General features: G+C 35.6%; 2 protein-coding genes across 2 annotated transcripts; one reads left to right on the top strand and one right to left on the bottom strand.

Annotated features, from left to right (window-relative positions):
• Positions 1-10,051: 10,051 nt before the first annotated feature.
• RALF1 (rapid alkalinization factor 1) lies at positions 10,052-10,686 on the top strand. Its single transcript, XM_079063103.1, has one exon. The coding sequence runs from the start codon at positions 10,145-10,147 to the stop codon at positions 10,505-10,507; it is 363 nt and encodes a 120-aa protein (XP_078919229.1). The 5' UTR covers positions 10,052-10,144; the 3' UTR covers positions 10,508-10,686.
• An 8,308-nt stretch (positions 10,687-18,994) lies between these two features.
• Positions 18,995-21,539, bottom strand: LOC145134309 (uncharacterized). The gene is made up of 5 exons (XM_079069172.1): positions 21,422-21,539; positions 20,577-20,630; positions 19,492-19,515; positions 19,361-19,403; positions 18,995-19,253 (listed from the first exon to the last, which is right to left on the bottom strand). Exons 1-5 carry the CDS (start codon positions 21,422-21,424, stop codon positions 19,096-19,098), a joined length of 282 nt encoding a protein of 93 aa, XP_078925298.1. The 5' UTR covers positions 21,425-21,539; the 3' UTR covers positions 18,995-19,095.
• Between the last annotated feature and the right edge of the window lie 452 nt (positions 21,540-21,991).

The raw sequence follows: 21,991 nt of genomic DNA, 5'->3' as shown, positions 1-21,991 counted from the left end.
GGTTTTTCATCCATATTTGGTAAGTATCTTCCTCCTACACTTAAATATTCTACTATCCTTCCTCCAAATTATGGATTTCTTACACAAATATCATCATATTTGTTCATAGAACCTTCAAATCTTCAAGCATCACCCAAGTGTTCTTGACTTGGAAACTCCTTTTCTCCATCATCCCTCCTAAGAAATCACTCAAGGTGGGTTCATACCCCTATCTTTTCATGTTTTTCTTAAATTTTAAGGGGGGGAATACAAGTTAAAACACCAACAACTTAACTAAACTCAAACAACAGCTTTCATCAGAAAAGTAGAGTCCTATTCACGGACTATTTTGACCAACTTAGACTTAATATCTTTCAAAACTGTTTAATATGCAAATAGTTCAGGTTCATACCTTTAAAATGACTACTTGTACATCTCCATACGATTTTTCTACAATTTTTGGAGATTTTTACAAAACTGCCTATCACTGTAGCAACGAATTCGGACCAGTAAGTGAATATGAACGTTTTCACACCAGTTAGAGACTTCTAAAAATCATAATAAAAATTATGAACAAACTAGACACAGTTTCTAAACCCTCAGAATTTACGGAATCAGTTTTCGACTCCGTATGATTTTTCTATAATTATTCCAAGAACAGGAACAGAAAAGATAAAACTAGCAAATTGCCAGTAACTCATTTACACCTTGTAACTTGCTGAGCAAGGTGTGTATTATCATATATAAGTACATGTTGGTTATATTACATGTCTTTTACCTCATTATAAAGGTTTACATCATATACAAAGAGGATTTCTACCATTACAAAACGTTTTGATAAGCTATAATAGGTATAGTTTATGATTCCATTAACACAACAAACACAGTTCGGAAGGTTTTATTCCCACAGAAAAAGGTTTTACACTCACACACACCACATGTAAACTTGTTAACGTAAATTGTGAGACATTCCTCTTAGTACTCCTAGATTACGGGTTAAAATTCCTGGTAGTTATAACCAGAGTCTCTTGTAGGGAGAACGTGATAGTTGTGTATAGATCTATATTGGGTTTGACAAACCACACCTGAGCTGCATGCAACAGCTAGACCGGCAGGTCTGGGGTGACAAGTGTCATTATCTTTTTCGACGCCTGAGAAACGTCGTGGCAGGTTCATTAGTCATAGTATGGTTATAGCGACTCACATAGGGAGTTAACAACACATAAAGTTTACTGGGATTTTCTCAAATCAAAAAGGGTTTTATGTCGATTTAAAATCACTTTTTATATCAATAAGTATGGATAGTATTGTACACTTTCGGTCTTGGAATCAAAGACAACACATCACTTTTGTAAGGAAAATATTGGATTTTTCTTGTTATCACACAATTCATAACAAAGATCGGTTTCCAAACTCTTCATCTAAAAAGCTTATGAACTCACCAACTTAATTGTTGACACTTTTTCAAAACTACTTGTATTCTCAGGGAATCAACGAAACCAGGTAATCACAAGCTTTTGAGGATGGAACGCTACGGCGTTGAACAACTATTTTTATATCATGTTGTAATCAATCATTGAAATATGTAACACTTGAAACCATGTAATTCTTTTCCTTTATATTTATGATTGGTTGTATTGCTTTGATCACTGTTACATGTTGTTATGATACTATACATGAAGTCCGCCACCCCCAGACGTTTCCACCATCCTTGATTTGGGGGTGTGACACAAACTAGGTTCACGGCCATGAACCACCTCTTATATATGTTAGAGTGGCCTCATTTTCTTCTCATTTCTCCTCCTCCCAACCGTGAACACATCCATTCTCTCTCAAAAAGCTTCAACTATGAACACTCTCAAGCCTAAAAAAACGTAAGTGTTTCATCCTTAATCTTGTCATACTTGAAAGGCCATTAGATCCTAGCCTTGATTTGTCAAGTTTCATCATCATCTTCATGAGCTTGAAGGGATCACGGCCGTGAACCCTTCATAAGGGTCGTGAACCCTTCATAGATTCATAAGGGTCGTGAACACCTCATGAGGCCGTGAACTCTTTAAGGCTGCAAACCCATCCATGGGTGGCCGTGAACCCCTTCCAAGCTTCCATTTGTGAGCCTAACACTTCATTTAGGGTGTTTCCTACAATCTTAGGGGGGTTCCTATACTTTTTAGTAGTTATAACGACTAACTGAATACACATATATGTGAATATATGCCTTATAGGATCCAATTGTGCTTCGGAACTTCATTTGTGAATTCAAGCATCCTATATCTATCTTATCTTCCAGATTACTCACGATCAGGTGAGTTCATACCCCTAACTTACCTTTTAAATGATTTTAAATGCTTTTATGGGGGGAATACAAGTAGAAAACATTATAGTTATTATATCAATCACATGTTATTAATAACTACCAAACAAGTGGATTTCTTATACTTCAAAACTGTGTTATCAAACAAACTGCTTCAAATCGTTTTATAAACTCTTTTATATGTTAAACTCTTTATCATTTTACAAAACTCTTTTTAAACTTATATATTGTCAAAATCATGTCTATATAGATATAGTTATATAAATAAGGTTGAAAGGGCTTAGGACTGATAACTCGCCTTATTTCCTGTTCCTTGTTTGGTTGTGGACTTAGGGTACCGGTTGTTTGTCCGAGTGTCGTTTGAATCTTAGTTATATATTATGTATATGTGTATAGATATAAAAGTTCTTACATCAGTTCAATACCTTTGGTTAGCAAAGGTGTACAAACATGATCAGTCATTCAAACAACATTTAATAGTAAACTATAATAGGTATAGTTTAGAGGATTACTACTCACTATTTCTAGAACAATGAAACATACAAGAGTCAGTTCATACATGAGTCAGTTCAATCATACTATAATGAGAAACAGAGAAAACATATTATACACTAGAACAGAGAAAACATACTATACACTAGAACAGAGAGAACATACTATACACTAGAGAACATACTATACATTAGAACAGAGAGAACATACTATACAAATACAAGAATACTATAACATTAATGTGAGCCACTACTTCATGGCACGGCAATATACTGTCGTGTCACGTTTTGTAACCAGAGTCTCCTGGAGGGAGAGCGTGAATTTGTGTATAGATCTATACGGGATTGACCATCCTACACCTTGATGCTAGCTACAGTAGGACCTGCAGGTCTACGGGTGACGAATGTCATACCATTTCGACGTCTTCGAACGTCGTGTTTTACTAGTCAATCAAGTATGGTTACAATCATATCACATTTTACCTTAATTAAACAAATTGATTTAAGGTAGTTAGTACAACGGTAGTTGCTATATACAATACTACTAGTACATCCTTATTTTTCCATTACATTCAATTTGTGATCTTCTCACATAAACGGTAATGTAAACTATATTTTTGGTAAATGATAGTTAGTCTTTAGGAAAAAACACTCACTTTTACAAAAGAACAAACATACAAAACAATCGGGTCTTGGTAGAAGACTACTTTAGTAGAAAATATAGGATTTTCTAGGAAGTATACAAACATTTACAACAAACACTTACAAACTTTTACATCAAACATTTTCAAACACTTTCATCAAACTTATACAAACAATGTCACTAAAATACTTATGAACTCACCAGCTTTAATGTTGATCTACGCTTTCAAAATAGCTTGTATTCTCAGGTCACCAGTAGACAGTTATCGATGACTAGGTTTTGAGAAGACGGAGCATGTTCAAGACTCGTCTTTATTTTTTATTCATATTTTGGTGTCTTTCAAACTACACAGAACACACTTGTATTGAATTATATTATTAATGCAATGGATGATGTTGTTGCTTGTTTTACTATATTGCATTGTTATGATATTGTACATGACGTCCTCCGCCCCCGAACGTTTCCACCGTTCTGGTTTGGGGGTGTGACAGGTATTTTGGTAATTTGGAAATTTATGGAAATTGTTTTATGGTAACTATAGGTGGCGGAGTTCGTGTCGGTGATTCGAGAGCTTGAGCTTATCATTTCAGTGCGACAATTGTGAGGTGAGTTCTCCTCACTATATCAGCAGGGTCTACGGCACCAAGGTCGACCCTTTATGATTTACATCCTGGTTTAGGATGGTTGCTATGTTAGATTTCATCCTGGCTTAGGATGGTTGATATGTTAGATTTCATCCTGGATTTAGGATGGTTGCTATGCTAGTAATCTGTTAGATTGATATCCTGGTTGTAGGATGGTTGTCATGTTAGAGAACGACTAGAACTATATGACTATCTGTTATTGCATGCGAGCGTATGATATTTATGTACACATGTTTATTGGTTTGGGGAAAGGGTTGAGGCAGGTCCCGCTATGTGCAGTAGGCCAAGACACCCTGGGCGGACCGAGTAGACTGCAGGCCCGGGCCAGGCAAATCTAGTCAGGACGAAGGCCCAGTGAGTGGTCCGGATAGGCTGAAGGCCCCGAGGAGGGCGGCCCAGACATGCCGAGGGCTCAGAGAGCGGTCCAGATAGACTGAGGATTGGGGTCGGTCCAGTCATACTGATGGCTCATTATGCATGTTGTTTGTTTATATGTTATTGATATGTTTATGGCGTTGGTAATTTTGGGGGTAACTCACTAAGCCTTCGAGCTTACATTTATCGATTATTGTCTCAGGTACTTCTGATGATCGCGGGAAGGCGAAGGCATGATCGTACCGCTCCTCACACTTTATGATTTTATGTTTTGATTCTGGGATACTTTGACAGTATACTCTTTGGAAAACAAGTTTTGTAATAATCATGGGTTTTGAAATGTTTTAAAAAGTTTAAATTTGGCATGATTTTCATGGATGTTACAAGTCGGTATCAGAGCCTTGGTTTGAGTGAATTGGAGGAAACACTCGCGTGTCTCCAGTCTCAAACTGAGGACAAGATTTTAAAACGATTTTCTTAAAATGTTTTCAAAATAATAAAAGAGGATGCAAGTGTACGATCAGCCGGAGCTCGCGGATACGGATTATTTGATTTTGTGATATGTTAGATCAGCATGCTAGTACTAGGCTAGGGATCTTCAAGAATTTCATGATAGAATTGTCTAATTATATGATGCCTGATAGCCTAGGGTTTTCCCTTATATGGAATTGACATCATTACTGTAGTTGCTTAGTGTATGCATCACGGCCGTACATAATAAAGATCTTATAGCCTGAGAATGGTTGGTTTTGCCTTATTTCCTGTTCTTGTTTGATGAAGGGCTTAGGGTAGGATCAGGTATTCGAAAGTCTCTAGGGTCCAGTGTTATGTATGGTTAGCATACACGAGTACTGCAGGGTTGGTGGAAGTTTCATGGATGGGTAGGTTGTTTGGGATGAGTCCGCCGATTATGAGATATTTAGCCTTCCTCTAGGAGTGAGGACTGAGCGCATGTCATGCTTATGTATAGTTTTAGGGCTTTGTGATGATACTTGAGACAAATATGGGTAGGTTTGGAAGGTAGTATGGGCCCGTACTACTGAAATCACAGGACCCATAAGCGTAGCAAGGAAGTCATAACCCCTAGGGTTTTGATTGGGAGTTGGTTCCCGGATTGTTATGTAAAATATTTTATATCTTTTTGGTATGTTTTCAGCATGGTGGTTACACGACGATTCGTGACTGGATCCGGGTCAAGAGAGGGAGAGGGAGAGGGCGGACAGGAGGCGCCGACAGCGCCCGAGACTATTGGCCATATGAGGCCGGTTGAGATGAATGACAGGATCCGAGAGATCCTGCATGATGAGGTTGCTGCTATGTTTCGGGCTCAGTTGTCGGAGATGTTTGGGTCTATCAAGACAGTTATGGTGGAGTATTTCGATGATCGCTATGCAGCCCTCACTGAGGAGGCTGCCCCAGCAGCTACAGCGGCTGTATCGGCGGCAAGGTTGGGAGCCGGCCGGGCTTTTCAGTAGCGGGACTTACAACACGAAGCCCCCTACTGTTGATGGGACTCAGGACCCCATCAAAGCCTTGAGGTGGTTGTCTGACGTGGAGGGATGTTTCTTCACGTGCTTATGTCCTACTGACCAGAAGGTCAGATGTGCCCTGAACTTGCTGAGGTCCGGGGCAAAGGACTGGTTGAGGCTGATGATTGGGTCGTATTCAGACGAGCATAGAGCTGATGTTACTTGGGAGCAGTTCAGGGATAAGTTCCGCGCTCGCTACATTCCACGAGTCGAGCGGGAACAGTTACCTCAGGAGTTTCTGGAGTTGAGACAGGATCAGGAGACGGTGACGGAAATCACTTGTATGTTCACCGAGAGGGCGCTGTTATGCCCGGAGTTTGCTTCTGATCAAGCTCAGATGACTCGTTATCTGAGCATGCTCAAGACGGATATTCGACAGTTTGTGGCAACCCATCGTTGTGATACGCTTCTGGACTTATAAGAGGCCGCCAGGCGGCGGGAGCTTGAGATTGAGTTGCAGCTGAGAGAGCAGGGTAGGGCCCCGACACAGACACAATCGGCGCCCATAATTCAGGGTTTAAATCAGATGCATTACGCTGGGTGTAATGAGCCCAGACACACGTTTCTTGCAACAAGCACATGGGACCATTTTGCAAATAAAGTTAACAGAAGGGGCTTAAGTATAATACCTGAAAATCATAATGTTACAAAATATGTAAATTACTTAAAAATACATATAAATATGTAAAAAAAATACTTTTATACATTTAACATACATAAAAATGCATATATATATATATATATATATATATATATAAACTTAAAAATACATATAAATACGTAAAAAAATATGTTTATACATTTAAAATACATAAAAATACGCAAACATATACATATATAAAAAGTTTAAAAAATCATAAATACGTAAAAATATATATAAATACGTAAAAAATACGTTTATACAATATATAAAAAATTTGAGAAAATCTGCAGAAAAGTCTCATTATTTGAGAAAATTAACAATTTTGTCTCATGACCTGCTGAACAAGTCAAAAAGAGCATAAATGAATAAATTAGCCGGGTTTTTTAGGCTTTTCTATTCAAAAATCAAATAATCGTGACTTTACTGTAAAAAAAATTAGGACATTATCAAAAACTTTTCAAAATAATAGGATTTTACTATAGAAAACTTTTAAAATAAATATAAGAAAAGAAAATAGGAAAATAAAAAAACTATGGTATTTTTTCATTTACATATACTTAATGAAAGGTGAGGGTAAATGAACATGGAACCAATTTTCATTGATTTCCCAACCAAACTAATAGGAGTCTCTTTGAATATTTAAATTAAAACTTTTGATATTTGTAAACTAAAAACCAAGCATGTAATTCAATCAAAATAACAATATAAAATAATATATTATGAGATTATACTGTCTTATAATTATTATAATATAATAATATTATTATAAAGAGAAATTAACTACCCTTTTATATTTTTTTTCTTTTCTCATCCTCCTGACAATTTTAAATGTTGACATGTATCATACTTAATAAAAATAATAATATTTTAATACAGTTGTTAACATTTAAAATAGATAGAAGGATAAATATAAAGCAAATATACGAGGATGTTTAATTTATCTTTAAATACTTTACCAATCATTAGCCTAACTATTAGGCCTTTCGGTATAAGAATATTTTCACCCGTAAGAATCCTATATGGAAGGGATTTTCACTAGTGAGCAGTATGGTGCAAATGAGTTGACCCTGAGCCTGGTCAGACTTGGCTCGGGATCGTTAAAGTTAGGGATGAAAGTAGGTTCAAACCCGGACCGGATGGACCCGGACCCGGAAAACCCGGAACAGGTTAACGGGATTTTGTAGAACCGGAAATCAGACCGGTATATAGGAACCGATTCCGGTTCGTTTCCGGGTACGGTATCGGGTAAAGTGGGCCTAGAACCGGAAAACCCGGAAACATCAAAGTGTGTAGGTTGGAACCGGATAAAGTGGTTTTAGAACCGGAAAAACCAGAATTTTTTGGTAATTACTTACTACTTAGTGGGTTGAACTTTGAAAATTTTCATATTGATATCCCGACTTTGGGGGACTGTAACTCATTGAATATGAAACCAAAATTGACACAATTATAGTCTAAAATCATGTAAAAACTCTAAACTACACTCTGGAAAAAACTGCATCTCAATCCGAATTTAAACGAATGAGATATGCATGTGTTAACATTTTCACAGAATACAAAGTACAAAAACAAATAACTGAAAAGTTGAAAATATTCAGTTTTGATATCCCGACTTCGGGGGACTGTAAATCATTGAATATTAAACCAAAAATGACAAAATTATAGTCTAAACTCATGTACAAACTCTAAACTACAAGTTGGAAAAACTCACATGTCAATCCGACTTCAAACGAATTAGATATGCATGTTTTAATACTTTCACAGAATACAAAAAAAACTGAAAAACTAAAAACTTCCAGCTTCGATATCTTGACTTTGGGGGACTGTAAGTCAATGAATATAAAACTAAAAATGGCAAAAATTATAGTCTAAAATCATGTACAAACTTTAAACTACACGTTGGAAAAAACCGCATGTCAATCGGAGTTGAAACGAATGAGATATGTATCTTTTAAACGTTTCACCAAAACCGGTTCCGGTCCTAAAAGTGGTTCCAGTTCGTAACACCGGTTTTTGTTTTTAGACTCGGTTTACCCGGACCCGATGGACCCAAACCCGGATTAACCAGAACCCGGATAAAGCCAACTTTTAAACCCGGAACCGGAACCGGTTCTATATATTCCGGTTCTAACGGTTCCGGTTCCGGTTCCGGTCCGGTTTTTCGGTTCTAAATCTCATCCCTAGTTTAAGTTATACGAGGTTCGAGCTCGTGCTCGGTTCGATTCAAGTTTTCTTGTACTGAGATCAGCTCAAGATCGTAAATAATTATACAAGCTCGCTCGAGCTCAGCTCCTTTTTTGTGTAACTTGTCTAAATAATCTTAAGCTCAGTTCGAGCTCGTGTACTAATACCCTAAATCCCTAAATTCCTAATTCCCCAAATATTTTTTTATTTTAGTATATAAAAATAATAATAAATTATATTATATATAGACGCGTTTAGGCTCGCGAACCTAATTGAGCTTAGTGACATAGGCTCGAGCCCGAGCTCATTTAATAAACGAGCTTAATATTAAGCTTGAGTTCGGCTCATGCTCGATTAAAATCGGTTTCGAGTCGAGCTTTTAACGAGCCGCTCACAAGTAGCTTGACTCGTTTTCACCCCTAGTAAACACCATCTCAAAGCGTAGTAATTGTGTTGTGGAGTGAGGGTGGTCACAAATGTTCACAAAGGTCTCTCTCTCTCTCTCTCTCTCCTAGTAAACATGTTGTGGAGTGGCTATTTTGATGATGTGGTATGCACCAATGTTTTAAAACTCGGGTCGACCCGGCCGGTTCAACCGGTTGGACCGTGACCCGGGGTAGAAGGCGGGTCAATTGAGAACGGTTTTTTGTAAAAATACGAACCGGATCGAACCGGTCGGATTTCCTCTAAACCACGGTTGAACCGTTATGTTGAACCGGTTAAAACCGGATTGACCCGTTTTAATAGGGCTTGGATACAAGTAGCGAACGCCAAAACTATGTTTTGTTTTGTTTTTTGTACTCTATGTGGTTGTTTATTGTGTTTAGATTGATTTATACAATGTTTTGATATGTTTTTCAATGTTTAAACTTTGTGGACATCAAATTATTGGTTTTAGGAAAATAAAAATATATGAAAATAGAAAAAGTCCATAAACCGGGTTGACCCGGCGGTTCAACCGGTTGACCCGTGAACCTGTCATCACACTGGGTCAACTAAAAACTCGGGTTTTAAAACATTGGTATGCACTTCACTAGTAAATATGTTGTGACGATACATGATAACGTTATGAGTTATTATTATTGAAATGGAAGATGGAATAGCAATATAGACAAATATCAAGTACAATTTAAATCATATTTTATTGAAATCATATATCTATATTACTGAATATCGAAATGCAAGGGTATATTTGGAAATTAAGACGAGAATGGGAATGCGAGTACAATACAAGAAAAGGGCCAAATATTTAAATAAGGCCTGCCGACCCGCTCTCTTTGTCTTGCTTCTTCAAAACAACAATTTCCATTATTTTCCACCAAATTATTCATTTCATTCAGCGATGGCGATTTCTACCAATTTTCTTCTTCTCCTGGTGGCAATATCCGCCATGATGCTATCTGCTTTCATCATATCGCCGGCTGCTGCCTCTAGCGGCGGAGATGAATTTATCTGGATGTCCAAGCAGGGAGGAGGAGGATGCAAGGGGTCCATAGCCGAGTGTCTGGGATCTGGAGAAATGGAGATGGAATCGGAAAGCACTAGGCGTATATTAGCGACGACTAATTACATAAGCTACGGAGCGCTGCAAGGGAACAATGTCCCGTGCTCGCAGAGAGGTGCGTCGTACTATAACTGTCAATCAGGTGGTCAAGCTAACCCTTACCAGCGTGGTTGCAGTACAATTACTCGTTGTCAACGTTGATTTTTTTTTAATCCTTTTCTTTGTGTGAAGTTCTTCTTCTTCTTCTTCCTCTGATTTTCATTTATTTGAGCATAACTTGATGATGATTTGAGTGATTATGGTGATTGTTGGATGAATTTCATTTCTATTTCAGGACACGTTTATTTCTTCCGATTAAAAAGTTTTACATTTTAATTCTATAGTTTCGAGTGTTCATTTGGTTTGCAAATTTATGATACTAGTGTCTAGTTTTAATCATTCACTAGTGGATTATAAACAATATTTTTGTTTGCCAATACCTTTTCTATTATAATAATCAATATTTTGAACTTTTCTGGAAAATTGGGATGCAGATTCAATGATGAATCAGGTACATAGGGTCTGTTATCCATTCCTTTTTGAGATCAGCGTACACATTTATATATTTTTTTTCGAAATTTGAATGAGTAATTAAATCAAATTCACAAAACCAAGAACAGGTACCGAGATTCGAGGCCCTGTAAGGTCCTTTTTTTATTTAATTCTTTACCTTTATCATATTCATACGTACGTTGCTGTTACTCCCTCCTAAATCCTAACACTCTGTTTTGAATTGGATGAATTATTGTTTCTGATCCACGACAGATTTTAGAAAACACGAAATCATCCACAGCAGAAGTTTATCAGATTTACCATTATAAACTACATTTGCCTGCTTTTATTGTTTTTTGTACGAAACTTCTGCTCATGAATACAATTGATAATCAGATAAATACTCTTAAGGTAATATCAAACTCAAACTTTAATTTTATGTGAAACAAAACTGAGCTGTACATATCAGATTCAACACTAGATTTAATGTTGTATAAATACAATAAACCAATAAATCGGTAAATATTAATATGATATTAATAGATATAATTTTTCTTTAAACTAGAAAAGATTCCCCGGCGTTGCCGGGGTCGGAAGGTATTGCTTTGTAAAGTAAAGTAGCATGTTGGTTGTTTTTTGTCCGTTAATGTGAGGGTAATTTGGTCTTTTCAGGTAGTAGGGACTGAATTTGTCACCATGGGTAAACCATATGGACCATTTATGTAATTTTGGCAGTGGTGGTGGTGATGAGAGATGGTGGGTGGGTTTATGGTATTGGGTGGGTATTTTCTAATAAATAAAACATTAATTTAAAACCAAAAAGAGAATGTTAAATCTTGTAAACCACAGGGACCAATCATGTAATTTTGTCTAACAATAATAATAATAATGATGAGGGACCATTTCTGCCAAAAGACTAAATACTAATAATATGTAATAAAATGCGAGGGTTATGAAAAATTCAAACCAAAGTGAAAGGGTTGTTTGTGAAAAAAAGCATAAAGATGAAGGGTCAATGTTGTAAGTTGGAGGACCAAAATTGACAAAAAAATGTGTCAGTTAAAACTTTTTATAACTTTAATATATATATAATAATAACCAGTAAACAAAGCGCGGCTACGCCGCTTTTGGTGAAAATCGAAAAAATTTAAAAGATATGTGATAAAAGTGTAAATCACAAAGCGACCGTTTCTGTAATTTTTTATCAATATATGGACCATTTCTATAAATTATAGGGACCATTTATGTAAACATAATTTTAAAGTAGGGATTGCTTAAGTAAATATTAGGACGGTAGCAATCCAAGGACCAAACTGTCAACCTCCCAAACTTATTGTGGCCAAAACTACAAAACAAAGCAATCCAAGGATTAAAATTGTCAATTTTCCAAACTTGTTGTGGCCAAAACCTAAAGCATGTAAAGTTTTGTGGTCAAAACCAAAAATATGGAAAGTTACTATTCATAAGCTCCTTCAGATTTTGTTTGGCTTATCTTTTTAGAGACCAAAAGAACTTTTAGAAAAAGATAGAAGGGAAAAGATCTTTGGTAAAAGTATTTTAAAAGCAACTTTTGGGATTTTGATAGAAGGAAAACTGACTTTTTGGAAAAGACAGGAAATCCTGGCTTTTTGTAACTTTTCCCAAAAGTCATTTTGCCCTCTGAAAAGATAAGCCAAACACCCCTTTAATATATATATATATATATATATATATATATATATATATAATAGTCAATTTTGATGGTTGTGTTCTTTTACGTAAACCAAATAAAGCATAATATTGGACAGAAGATATATCTTGGCAATCCTCTTGAAAGCTATTATTATTAATTTTTTTGCAAGTTCGAAAATTGAAATCATATAAAAAAGCAAAAGTACAAAAGCAAGTAAAAGAGAAAGGTATCGTCGCTGCCGTGATGGACTCGGTCATTACCAAATCCAAAACAAATGTCAAAGGACAATACATGATGACTTTTTATTCATATACCATTCTTTGAGGTATGATTTTCAATTATACTTTTAAAAGAATTTTTAAATTGAACTAATGCCTGAACGAACAAAAATTCGTGCCGCTAACTCTGATAAAACTTTAAAAGAAAATTTATATTCTTAGATCTTGTGGGCATGAAAATATGATATTCTTAGTATAACTTATTAGACTTTATTTATGTGCTACATAGTATCTAGCGTGTAGGTAAATTAAAAGTATTAAAAATTGTATAAACATTTTAATTTTTCCTGCACGTTTTTTCATGTTTTCTCATGTTGCATGAGACATCTTTTAAAGAGTCTCTCACAAAGAAACTCACACGCCTCATAGCACGCAAGAGAAATAACTTTTATTATATCTACCCAATCGTGTTTCCCTCCTATATATATCCAAAAACCAAAACGACAGTTGGTCAAAATGTTGAAGTAAAATTGATCGATGATGTTGAAGATATGAGATATCGAAATACAATTTGATCGATAATGATGGAGATCTGGTTATGCTGAAAAAAACTAATCAATTAAGATGTTATGATTGGTCAAGTGTTATAGTATTGAAGATATGTGATTGTTGATGATTGATAGTTTTGAAAATGCGAGAAATAGTGTGTGTGTGTGTGTGTATATATATATATATATATATATATATATATATATAGAGAGAGAGAGAGAGAGAGAGAGCTAGGTTCAAATGTTTCCAGTAATTATTGTATGCATCTATGGACCAATGAGAATTTAAGAAAAAATAAATCATTAATAATAAATATAAGGGTATAATAGTAATCTATACTATAAATAATTATGGTAAATTGATAAAATCAAATAATATCCCTCTTTAAATTAGGTAATCAATTTTAAAACCTATAACACCAACACCCTTTCCCCGTCTTTCTGTAAAAACGATTGTCCACAACCATCATCATCTTGGCTCCCGACCACCACCGTCATCATCTCCATCGCCGACTATTCGTGCTATGCAATCGATCCTAAACCACCCATGGTCAAGGATGACAGGAGCACTATAGGGAAAGACTTCGAAATTAGAAATAAGAATCGAGAAACTATGCGATCGAAGAAGACAGGAGGGTCGGAGCTGGACTCATTCGCCGGCCAACACCATCAGACACCACCGTCAGGCATGTGTACTTTGAATAATGAGCCTACAATGCATATATTAGAGAGAACTAAAATGCATATATTATGATCCAAATGTAGTACAAAGGGTTTTAGGATTGTTATATAGTTCATTAGTAAGATTATGTACATGTTGAGCTCTTAGCTCCATAAGTAAAGTTTGATGAGCAATAAGGATATGGGATTATTGTGAAGAACTTAATGGATTAAGTTAAGTGTTTTGGAATATCTAAACATCTTATAAACATGTTTGAGAACCCATAGAAGTTGTATAAGATATTACTTTAAGAGACCCCAAGCAAATATGCAAAGTATGATGGCTAAATGAGAAAGAAAACTGAAAATGGAAAATCATTTTGTAGAACATGATGCGTTCTCAAAATGGATGTGACACGTAATGTAGAACACAACCCGTTCCTAAGTGAACATGATACATAAAGTCCTCTGACTTCGTTTTACACTTTGTCAATTCTTAGAGTTTGGCTTATTCATTTGGTCTAATTTCACTTCCATAAATCATATTAAGGCAAAAAATGAACATTTTGAGAGGTTAGGATTTTTATGAGCCCTAGGGGTATTTTGGTCATTATAGTAACCTACATTGGTATTATATAGGTGATGATTAGGAAGCATAGAGTTTGGGAAAAGAGTAGTGCAAGTGTTGAAGAGTAAAGTGTTTGCTAAGCTTTAGACTAAGGTGAATTTACCGGGAGCATATGTCCCTTACTCTGATTTTCTATTCTAAAGTTTTCACATGTTATGATTTGCAAATATAATATAAGTTGTTTTAAATGTCTTTATGTGCCTTTACATGTTATATGCTTTTCTGTAAGTACTAATTGTGTATTTTATACAAAGTGGTTTTGGAAAGAAAAAAAAAGATTTCTGTAAAAGTTGAAATGTTGTAAAAGATTATTTATGCTGAAATATTGATAAGTTTTTTTGAAAACGTTTTCGTTAAAGAGAAATATTGATGTATGACAAAAATGATGTTTTATGATGAAATGATGTTTTCTGTGTTGTGGTGTTTTATGATGAAAACTATATGGGAATAAAACATGTGCATACATTATAGGATGGGTGCCCTTGTAAATCCATTATATCCATACGAGATTGGTTATATGATGTATGCTGACAGTGAGCGATTTCTAGATAATCTTCACTATGCACAAGTGGGCTATCTACCCTTCGTGTGGTGTTCATGTGATGATTCATGAATACCTAGCCTATAATGAGGAATTAGGAGATGTTTGTTTGGAATACACTCCTTCTTACATCCTTTCCATTAGTTGTGTTTAGAATACGCTCCTTCACACTCAAGTGCTTAACCATCAAATCAATGATATTGGACTTCTTTAGGGGAACTTGGGTATTGAGATAGCTGCAGATTGCATATTATTAATTTTGTTATTTACTTATCCTGTTTGGAACTAAAGTTGATCTTTGATTTTTGCTTAACTAACTAATGTTAGTTTAAGGTTAGTGGTTGTTTTAAAAGTTGGTTTATGGGTCATAAACCCTTAAACTTAATTTGGGTCATTAAATCTTTTGAGATTGTTTTATTAAACTTTGGGTTTTTATAAGGTTTTGGTCATAAAACTCTTACATTTTTTGGAAATGATTTTTAAATGGTTTTTTGGAGGCCGATTCGAATCAGTTAGATTGTTATCTTCTTACTCCAAATGAATCTACCGTGACTATTCTCACTAGGCAAATTCATTGCCTAACTTATTGTAACGCCCCGATTCTCAGGTATCGATTTTATATAAGAATTTTCTTGATTTCAAGGTCTACTCGACGAGTTGGTTTTCCTACTCGTCGAGTAGCAGCGGGTTTGTCCGCGTGTTTTAGTGACCTACTCGCCAAGTCCAAAAAGGGACTCGACGAGTAGGAGCTCGAGGATGAAACCCTAATTTTCGGGGTTTTGCACCCTATTTAAAGGATCATTGGCCTCCCCCAGCCTCCCTTTTACTGCTTCTTGTCCCTCTCAGACCCTAAATCGAGTGTGTGTGTTCTTTTGGTGTGTTCAAGCTTGGAGGAGGAATTTTGGAGGAGAAAACACTTTAGGAAGCAAGGAAATCAAGGCTAGGAACTCGTGGGGAGCTAAGAGATTCATCAGTTGTCACTCTCTGGAAGGTATTAAGTTGTTTCTTTGGCTCATCTCTCTTTTAACCTCTTTTGCATGAGTTTTAAGAAAGGTTTCTTGTGCTTAAGCCAAGATCTGAAGTTGTAACTTCAGATCTGGACTCCCCTTGACCTCTAGATTCATAAAGTCATCAGCTTTGCCTAGTATGAGCCTTCCCTCAAGGGTGTAACTTCATTGCAAGCTTAGTTTTGTTATTTTAGGGTCTTAAAAGCCTTGCATGCACGTAAAGTTTTCAACTTTACGTGATAAGCATGCCTAAGGAAGTTGGATCTGCAATTTGGAGCCTTGGCATGGCTTAAAAAGTGTCTGTATGGTTGAAGGAATGAAGGGACTCGGCGAGTCGCATGGTCGACTCGGCGAGTCATATGAAGATGGGCATGGACCCGACGAGTTGGGTGAACAACTCGGCGAGCCCGATGAAGATTGTCGTAGACTCAACGAGTTGGATGAACAACTCGGCGAGTCAGTTAGGGTTTCATAATTAATGGATGCGTGTGGACTTGTCGAGTGCAAGAAGGAAACCCGACGAGTAGCCGTGGAGCTTCGACCACGAGCCTTAGGAACTCGACGAGTCACTCTGGTGACTCGGCGAGCGGACAAGTATTGCAAGAAACTCGGCGAGTAGCTGAGGGTACTCGACGAGTTGAGGTCAACATGGACTGTTGACCTTGACAGTTGACTTTGACTTTGACCAAGGGTTGACCAGTTGACTTCTGGGGTATTCAGGAATTTATAAACCTTATGATGTGTTGGGTATAGGTGGTGGGGTTCGTGGCGGTGATTCAAGAGTTGAGCTTTCTATTTCCAGTCGGCAGTCGCAAGGTGAGTTATCCTCACTATATCAATAGGGTCTAAGGCACCAAGGCCGACCCTTTTAGCTGTTATCTTGGTTACAATATGCTACATGTGGTTATGATCTGTTAGATCGGTATCGGGATAAACAATATGTTGTTATGCTCTTATGATCCGTTAGGATTGGTATGTTAGTGACCTGGTTAGGTTGGTGCTCTGGTTATGGGAGATTGCTATGATCGATGATCTGTGAGATAGTTATATCTGATATCTGTATAAGCTAGTATATGTTAGTCATGTGCACATGGTTATTTGCTTGATGTTTGGGTTGAGGCGGTCCTGCTTTGTGCTGAAGGCCAATATACCCTACGAGCGGTCCGGATAGACTGTAGGCCCGTATAGCGGTCCAGTCATACCGAAGGCTCGGGATAGATCCAGATAGACTGTAGGCCCTGCAGGGCGGTCCAGTCAGGCCGAAGGCCCAGTATGCATGTTGTTGATTATCTGTTATTGATATGGTATTATCGGTGTGGTATTGGTATTTTGGGGGTAGCTCACTAAGCCCTCGGGCTTACAGTTTCAGTTTATTGTTTCAGGTCCTTCCGGAGATCATGGCAAGGCAAAGGCTTGACCGTACCGCTCCTCATCCATATAATTACATTTTTGGGATACTCTGATGAATAATATTTTGAGAACATTTTGTAAAACACTATTTGGTTTCATGGTTGAAAAAGTTTAAATTTGGCTTAAAATTTTTGGATGTTACACTTATTTTGGTAAATGCTCAAGATTGAAGAGAGAGTCAAGGAGTCGAAGACCTTAGCTTGGACTTTGAGAAGACCACAATATGTATGGTGAGCTTAAACAAGTGTTTTTGATACGTTTATTGTTAACATCGCTACTTTAAAACTTTATAAAAAGTTTATTATTTTGGGACAGTTGTATTTCTGCAAACTTTACTATGAACTATTTGAATTTAAACAAAAATGTTTCTTAAAAGTGTTTTCAGTCATACCCTAGCGAGGGGTGTTACACAAATGCTATAGTTTCTAATTTTCGGGCTATAAAAAAAATAAAAAAAATAAAAAAGATAATAAATAAATAACGCAGATTACAATAAATGGGGAAGATCCTTGTCATTTCCAACCCTTGTTTTCCGAGAGAATTTATAATTACTTGTGAAAATGTTGTGTTAAAATGAGGAAAAGAAAAAAAATGGTTTTTATATACTTAGAACCGAAGAGCGCCTTAGGCCTTTAGGATTTTCGTAGTCCACATGATTTTCACAGTCAACATTTTCAATACGATGACGATTTTTTTTATTTAATTAACTATTTGCCCAAAAAATTTGAGGAAAAGGACTATTTTTAATTATTTTCTGAATATTAATCGTATTTAGGACGTACTTTATTTGACCAAAATGAATAGGCATGCATAAAAGTACGGATCTTAGAAGTGTAGTCGCTTAAAGATTTTTAATAATTCATTTACAACTCATATCCAACAAAATATGTCCAATCAACACTTATTTAAAAGCTTATTATAAAATTCCAGACACTAGGCATGTAAAAAGGATACGATAAAAAGAAAAAAAAATAAATAGACGAAACAAGAATCCCTTGTCGGTTATTTTGAATCTACAATACAATGCAAACCCTATTCTTTCCAAAAAAAAAATGTCACCGACACCTGTTAAAGCCTTCCTACTCCACATAAAATGTCTCCTCCACATGAACCATCCACCTCCACAAGATCCCTCCCCTAATACTACGTTACCTTGTCATGAATTCAATTTCACATAGACTATTGATATCATTAAAAATTATAATATTAATACTTATTTACAGCTTTTTTTAACCAAAAAGTTAAATCAGTGTAAAATATGAAGTCGATTTTGACATGAATCATAGAAAATAGCCCTAGACAATTGGAGTGAGTGAGAGAAGTTGTAACAAACACAACCAAAATGCATCTTGATAAATGCGAAAAACATGAAGTCGGTTTTTCTTTTTCCAAAAGGCATGGTATGGCAATTGGTATGTATATCTTAAACAGTATAGAACGAAATTAATTGTTAAGTAGAAAAAAAAAAGCATAAAAACCAGTAAAGACAAACATTGAGCATAAAATCAGTAAAATATCATCAAACAAATACAGATATTAGATCCAAACATAAGATTGTGTCTTTCTTGATTCACTTATTCAGCAGAAGAAGGTTCTTCTGGTTTGGCATCAGGCTTCTTAGATGTAGACAATGGTGATGGTGAGGGAGAGCCTCCTCCTTCTGCCCCCATTTCTGTTCTCAGGTCGTTGATGCTCTGTTCCAGCTCATTTATGCGTTCTCCCATCTCATCAAGTGCATTCTCATCTCATTAAGGAAATTTTTCACATCATCAATAAAAATATTCATTTCTAATTTTTATGATCTTACTTCATTTTAAGCAAAAAAAAAAAAAAGGATATTCTTTGTAACAATTGAGTCGGACATGGTCTGAAATCTGCTTTGCTGTAACACAGACAATATTTCTGATAAGTTACAATCTATAAATCTTCTCAAACACAAAAATAAAAATGGAGATATCTTAGCATCTTACCATCTGCTGAAGAAGGGTTTGAACCTGTAAAAATACACATGATAAATAAATAATCAGTCCATTTGCTTTTAACTTTTTCTTATAATTCTTTCGATAACATAATTTTTTTCTTTATCTATTATTCGAAGACGTGACAATTTCTTAGAGCAATATATTTTTTGAAAACATATCTACCCTTAACTGTTTACAAAAAGCTAACATCATGTAGACAATAATCTTTTAACCATTTGTTGTTAAAGATGTAATCACATAAAAACACACATTCAAAGAATTATCATCATGAAACCAATCAAAACTATCATGCACCCAAATTTTAAATAAACATCTGAAGCGTATCTAGTCTTATTAGTTTAACTTCACAAAACCAAAAGTGTCATGTTCATAACAAACCAATCATTTTTTTTATGTTTTTGTTAGAAAAGTACTTTCATATTAAAAAAAGATTGTCACAAAAACACATATGTTAAAAATTTATCGTCATAAAATGTACTTCCCACTTCAAAATTGTTGGTAATGTCACATTTTGGATTGATTTATAGAAAAGATAAAGAAAAAAGCAAACAGACTATAAAAAAGAGAAGGCAAGAAGGGGTATTTAAAAGAGAAAAGGTAGGAAGGATGGCAGGTGTAGAGGTTAATATTTGAAATTGTAAAACAAGATTCCAAATTTAATTTTAACCGACCCCACCCAAAAAGAATTTTATGAATCAGATTAATACATTGATTCATTTATTTGATGATTTGTTGATTCATATAAATGAAATCATATCTAGGTCAAGACCTACAAATATGCCTAATCACACATAAAAAAAACAGGACTCTTGTGCACAATGCAACTCTAGATTCAAATTTTGTAATGCTTTATAGCAAAATCAGCCTTCGATGATAGCTAACTTCTACAAACATTGAAGAACATCCATGCTCGAGAACGATATACAAAAAATAGACCCAAAGTAAAAGGATATATCAAATAACCAAAAGCCCCAGTGTAAGCACAAGCATTTAATTGCTAATTGCAGATGAATATGACACTAAAAACATAAGCATATAAAGTATAGTAGAAGCAATAGATTCAACAAACTTACAAATTGTGTCATGTCTGCAGTGCTCTGCTTAGTATCTCCTGAATCTTGCCCATCCTGCCAACAAAAACAATTCAAGTGTTTTCAACCGAGTAAATGATTAAAACTGAAACTATGAGAGACATGATCTATTACAGAGATGAAAGCACATACATGCAATTTGAAATCAACACCACGTCTAAAACTTATAAAAAAATCTGATATAATTTGTCACTGGATTTTCTTCACGGGCGTTCTAACTTTCTAAGTTACGTAAGTACCCTCAGTGGGGACAAAAAAGTACACAAGTTCATACGAATTTGAAAGTTTAAGTCATTTGACATAAGAAATCAAAAGTTTCCTTTACGAAGGGTTGAGTATCAAGTATACCGAAATGTGGTCTTAACCAAAGTTTTTTTTTCCTCTGTAAGGCTAAAACATCGCATACTAAATCGCCTCTTATGGAGTATTCGGCAACTCCAAATACATGGCTTGGAATCACAGACGGAGTTAAATCGGTTCAAACTTTGAACTAAAGGATCTCAAGATCCACATGCAGGATCTCGCATTCCAAACTCACAAATACTAATTTCCGGAGATGGACAGCTTCTATATCGCCGCTCTACAATCAGATGCACATATAGCAGGAACACATGAACTTAATAAACTTCACGATATGTTTGGAATTCATATCAATGGGTTCATGGTTTACAAACTGTCAAATCGGAGAAAACCTTCCGACTCCATAAAGCCCTAACCTATATTATGCTGGTAAGCTTCGCATGATGCAAACCGAAATCTCGATAAGCAACACTGAAACGGAGAACGACTGACGAAAAATAGGGGGAAGATAAAGAAAGTCTGCTTACCATAGTGTCGATTGAATGTGAATTGACAAGATGTAGTCTCCGCTTCTCGCTCGTCAATTTTCTTCTCTCTTACTGGTGAGTAGGGGTTTCTGTTATCGCGATCTCCTTTATCTATCGGAGAAATCGGGTCCCTATGACTTTTGAAATGACCATTTTGCCATGCGCTCCCGTCACAAAAATTCAAATTTTGAAATGCTCATTAGAAAATAGAAAATGAAAAAATAAAATGGAAAGTTAGGCCAAAACTTTAAATTATAAAATAAAAAAAAATTTTAAAAAAAAGTTACAAAATGGTCAATGTGGTTTTTTATTTTCTCTGGTTAAGATCTAAATTTTAGAAAATTTGTAGATTTGGTCTTCTTTTTTTTTTTTTTGTGTAATTTAGTTGTGTATTTGTCTATTTGGTTCAAAACTAGAAAGACTATTGTATCTTTTTGTAATTTATTTTTATTTTTTAAATATTTTATTATTATTAAATATATAATGGACCCACAACTCTATATCTCTTTCTTTCTCTATTTTCTTTCTTTCACACACATCCCCATCTAAAAACTCATTTCCTTAACTTTG

The sequence above is a fragment of the Lactuca virosa genome, chromosome 8 (assembly GCF_052849685.1).
Source record: "Lactuca virosa cultivar CGN04683 chromosome 8, Lactuca_virosa_CGN04683_v6, whole genome shotgun sequence".
NCBI classification, from domain to species: domain Eukaryota; kingdom Viridiplantae; phylum Streptophyta; class Magnoliopsida; order Asterales; family Asteraceae; genus Lactuca; species Lactuca virosa.
Note: the sequence above shows the minus strand (reverse complement) of the source record. Positions and strands in the feature narration are given on the sequence as shown.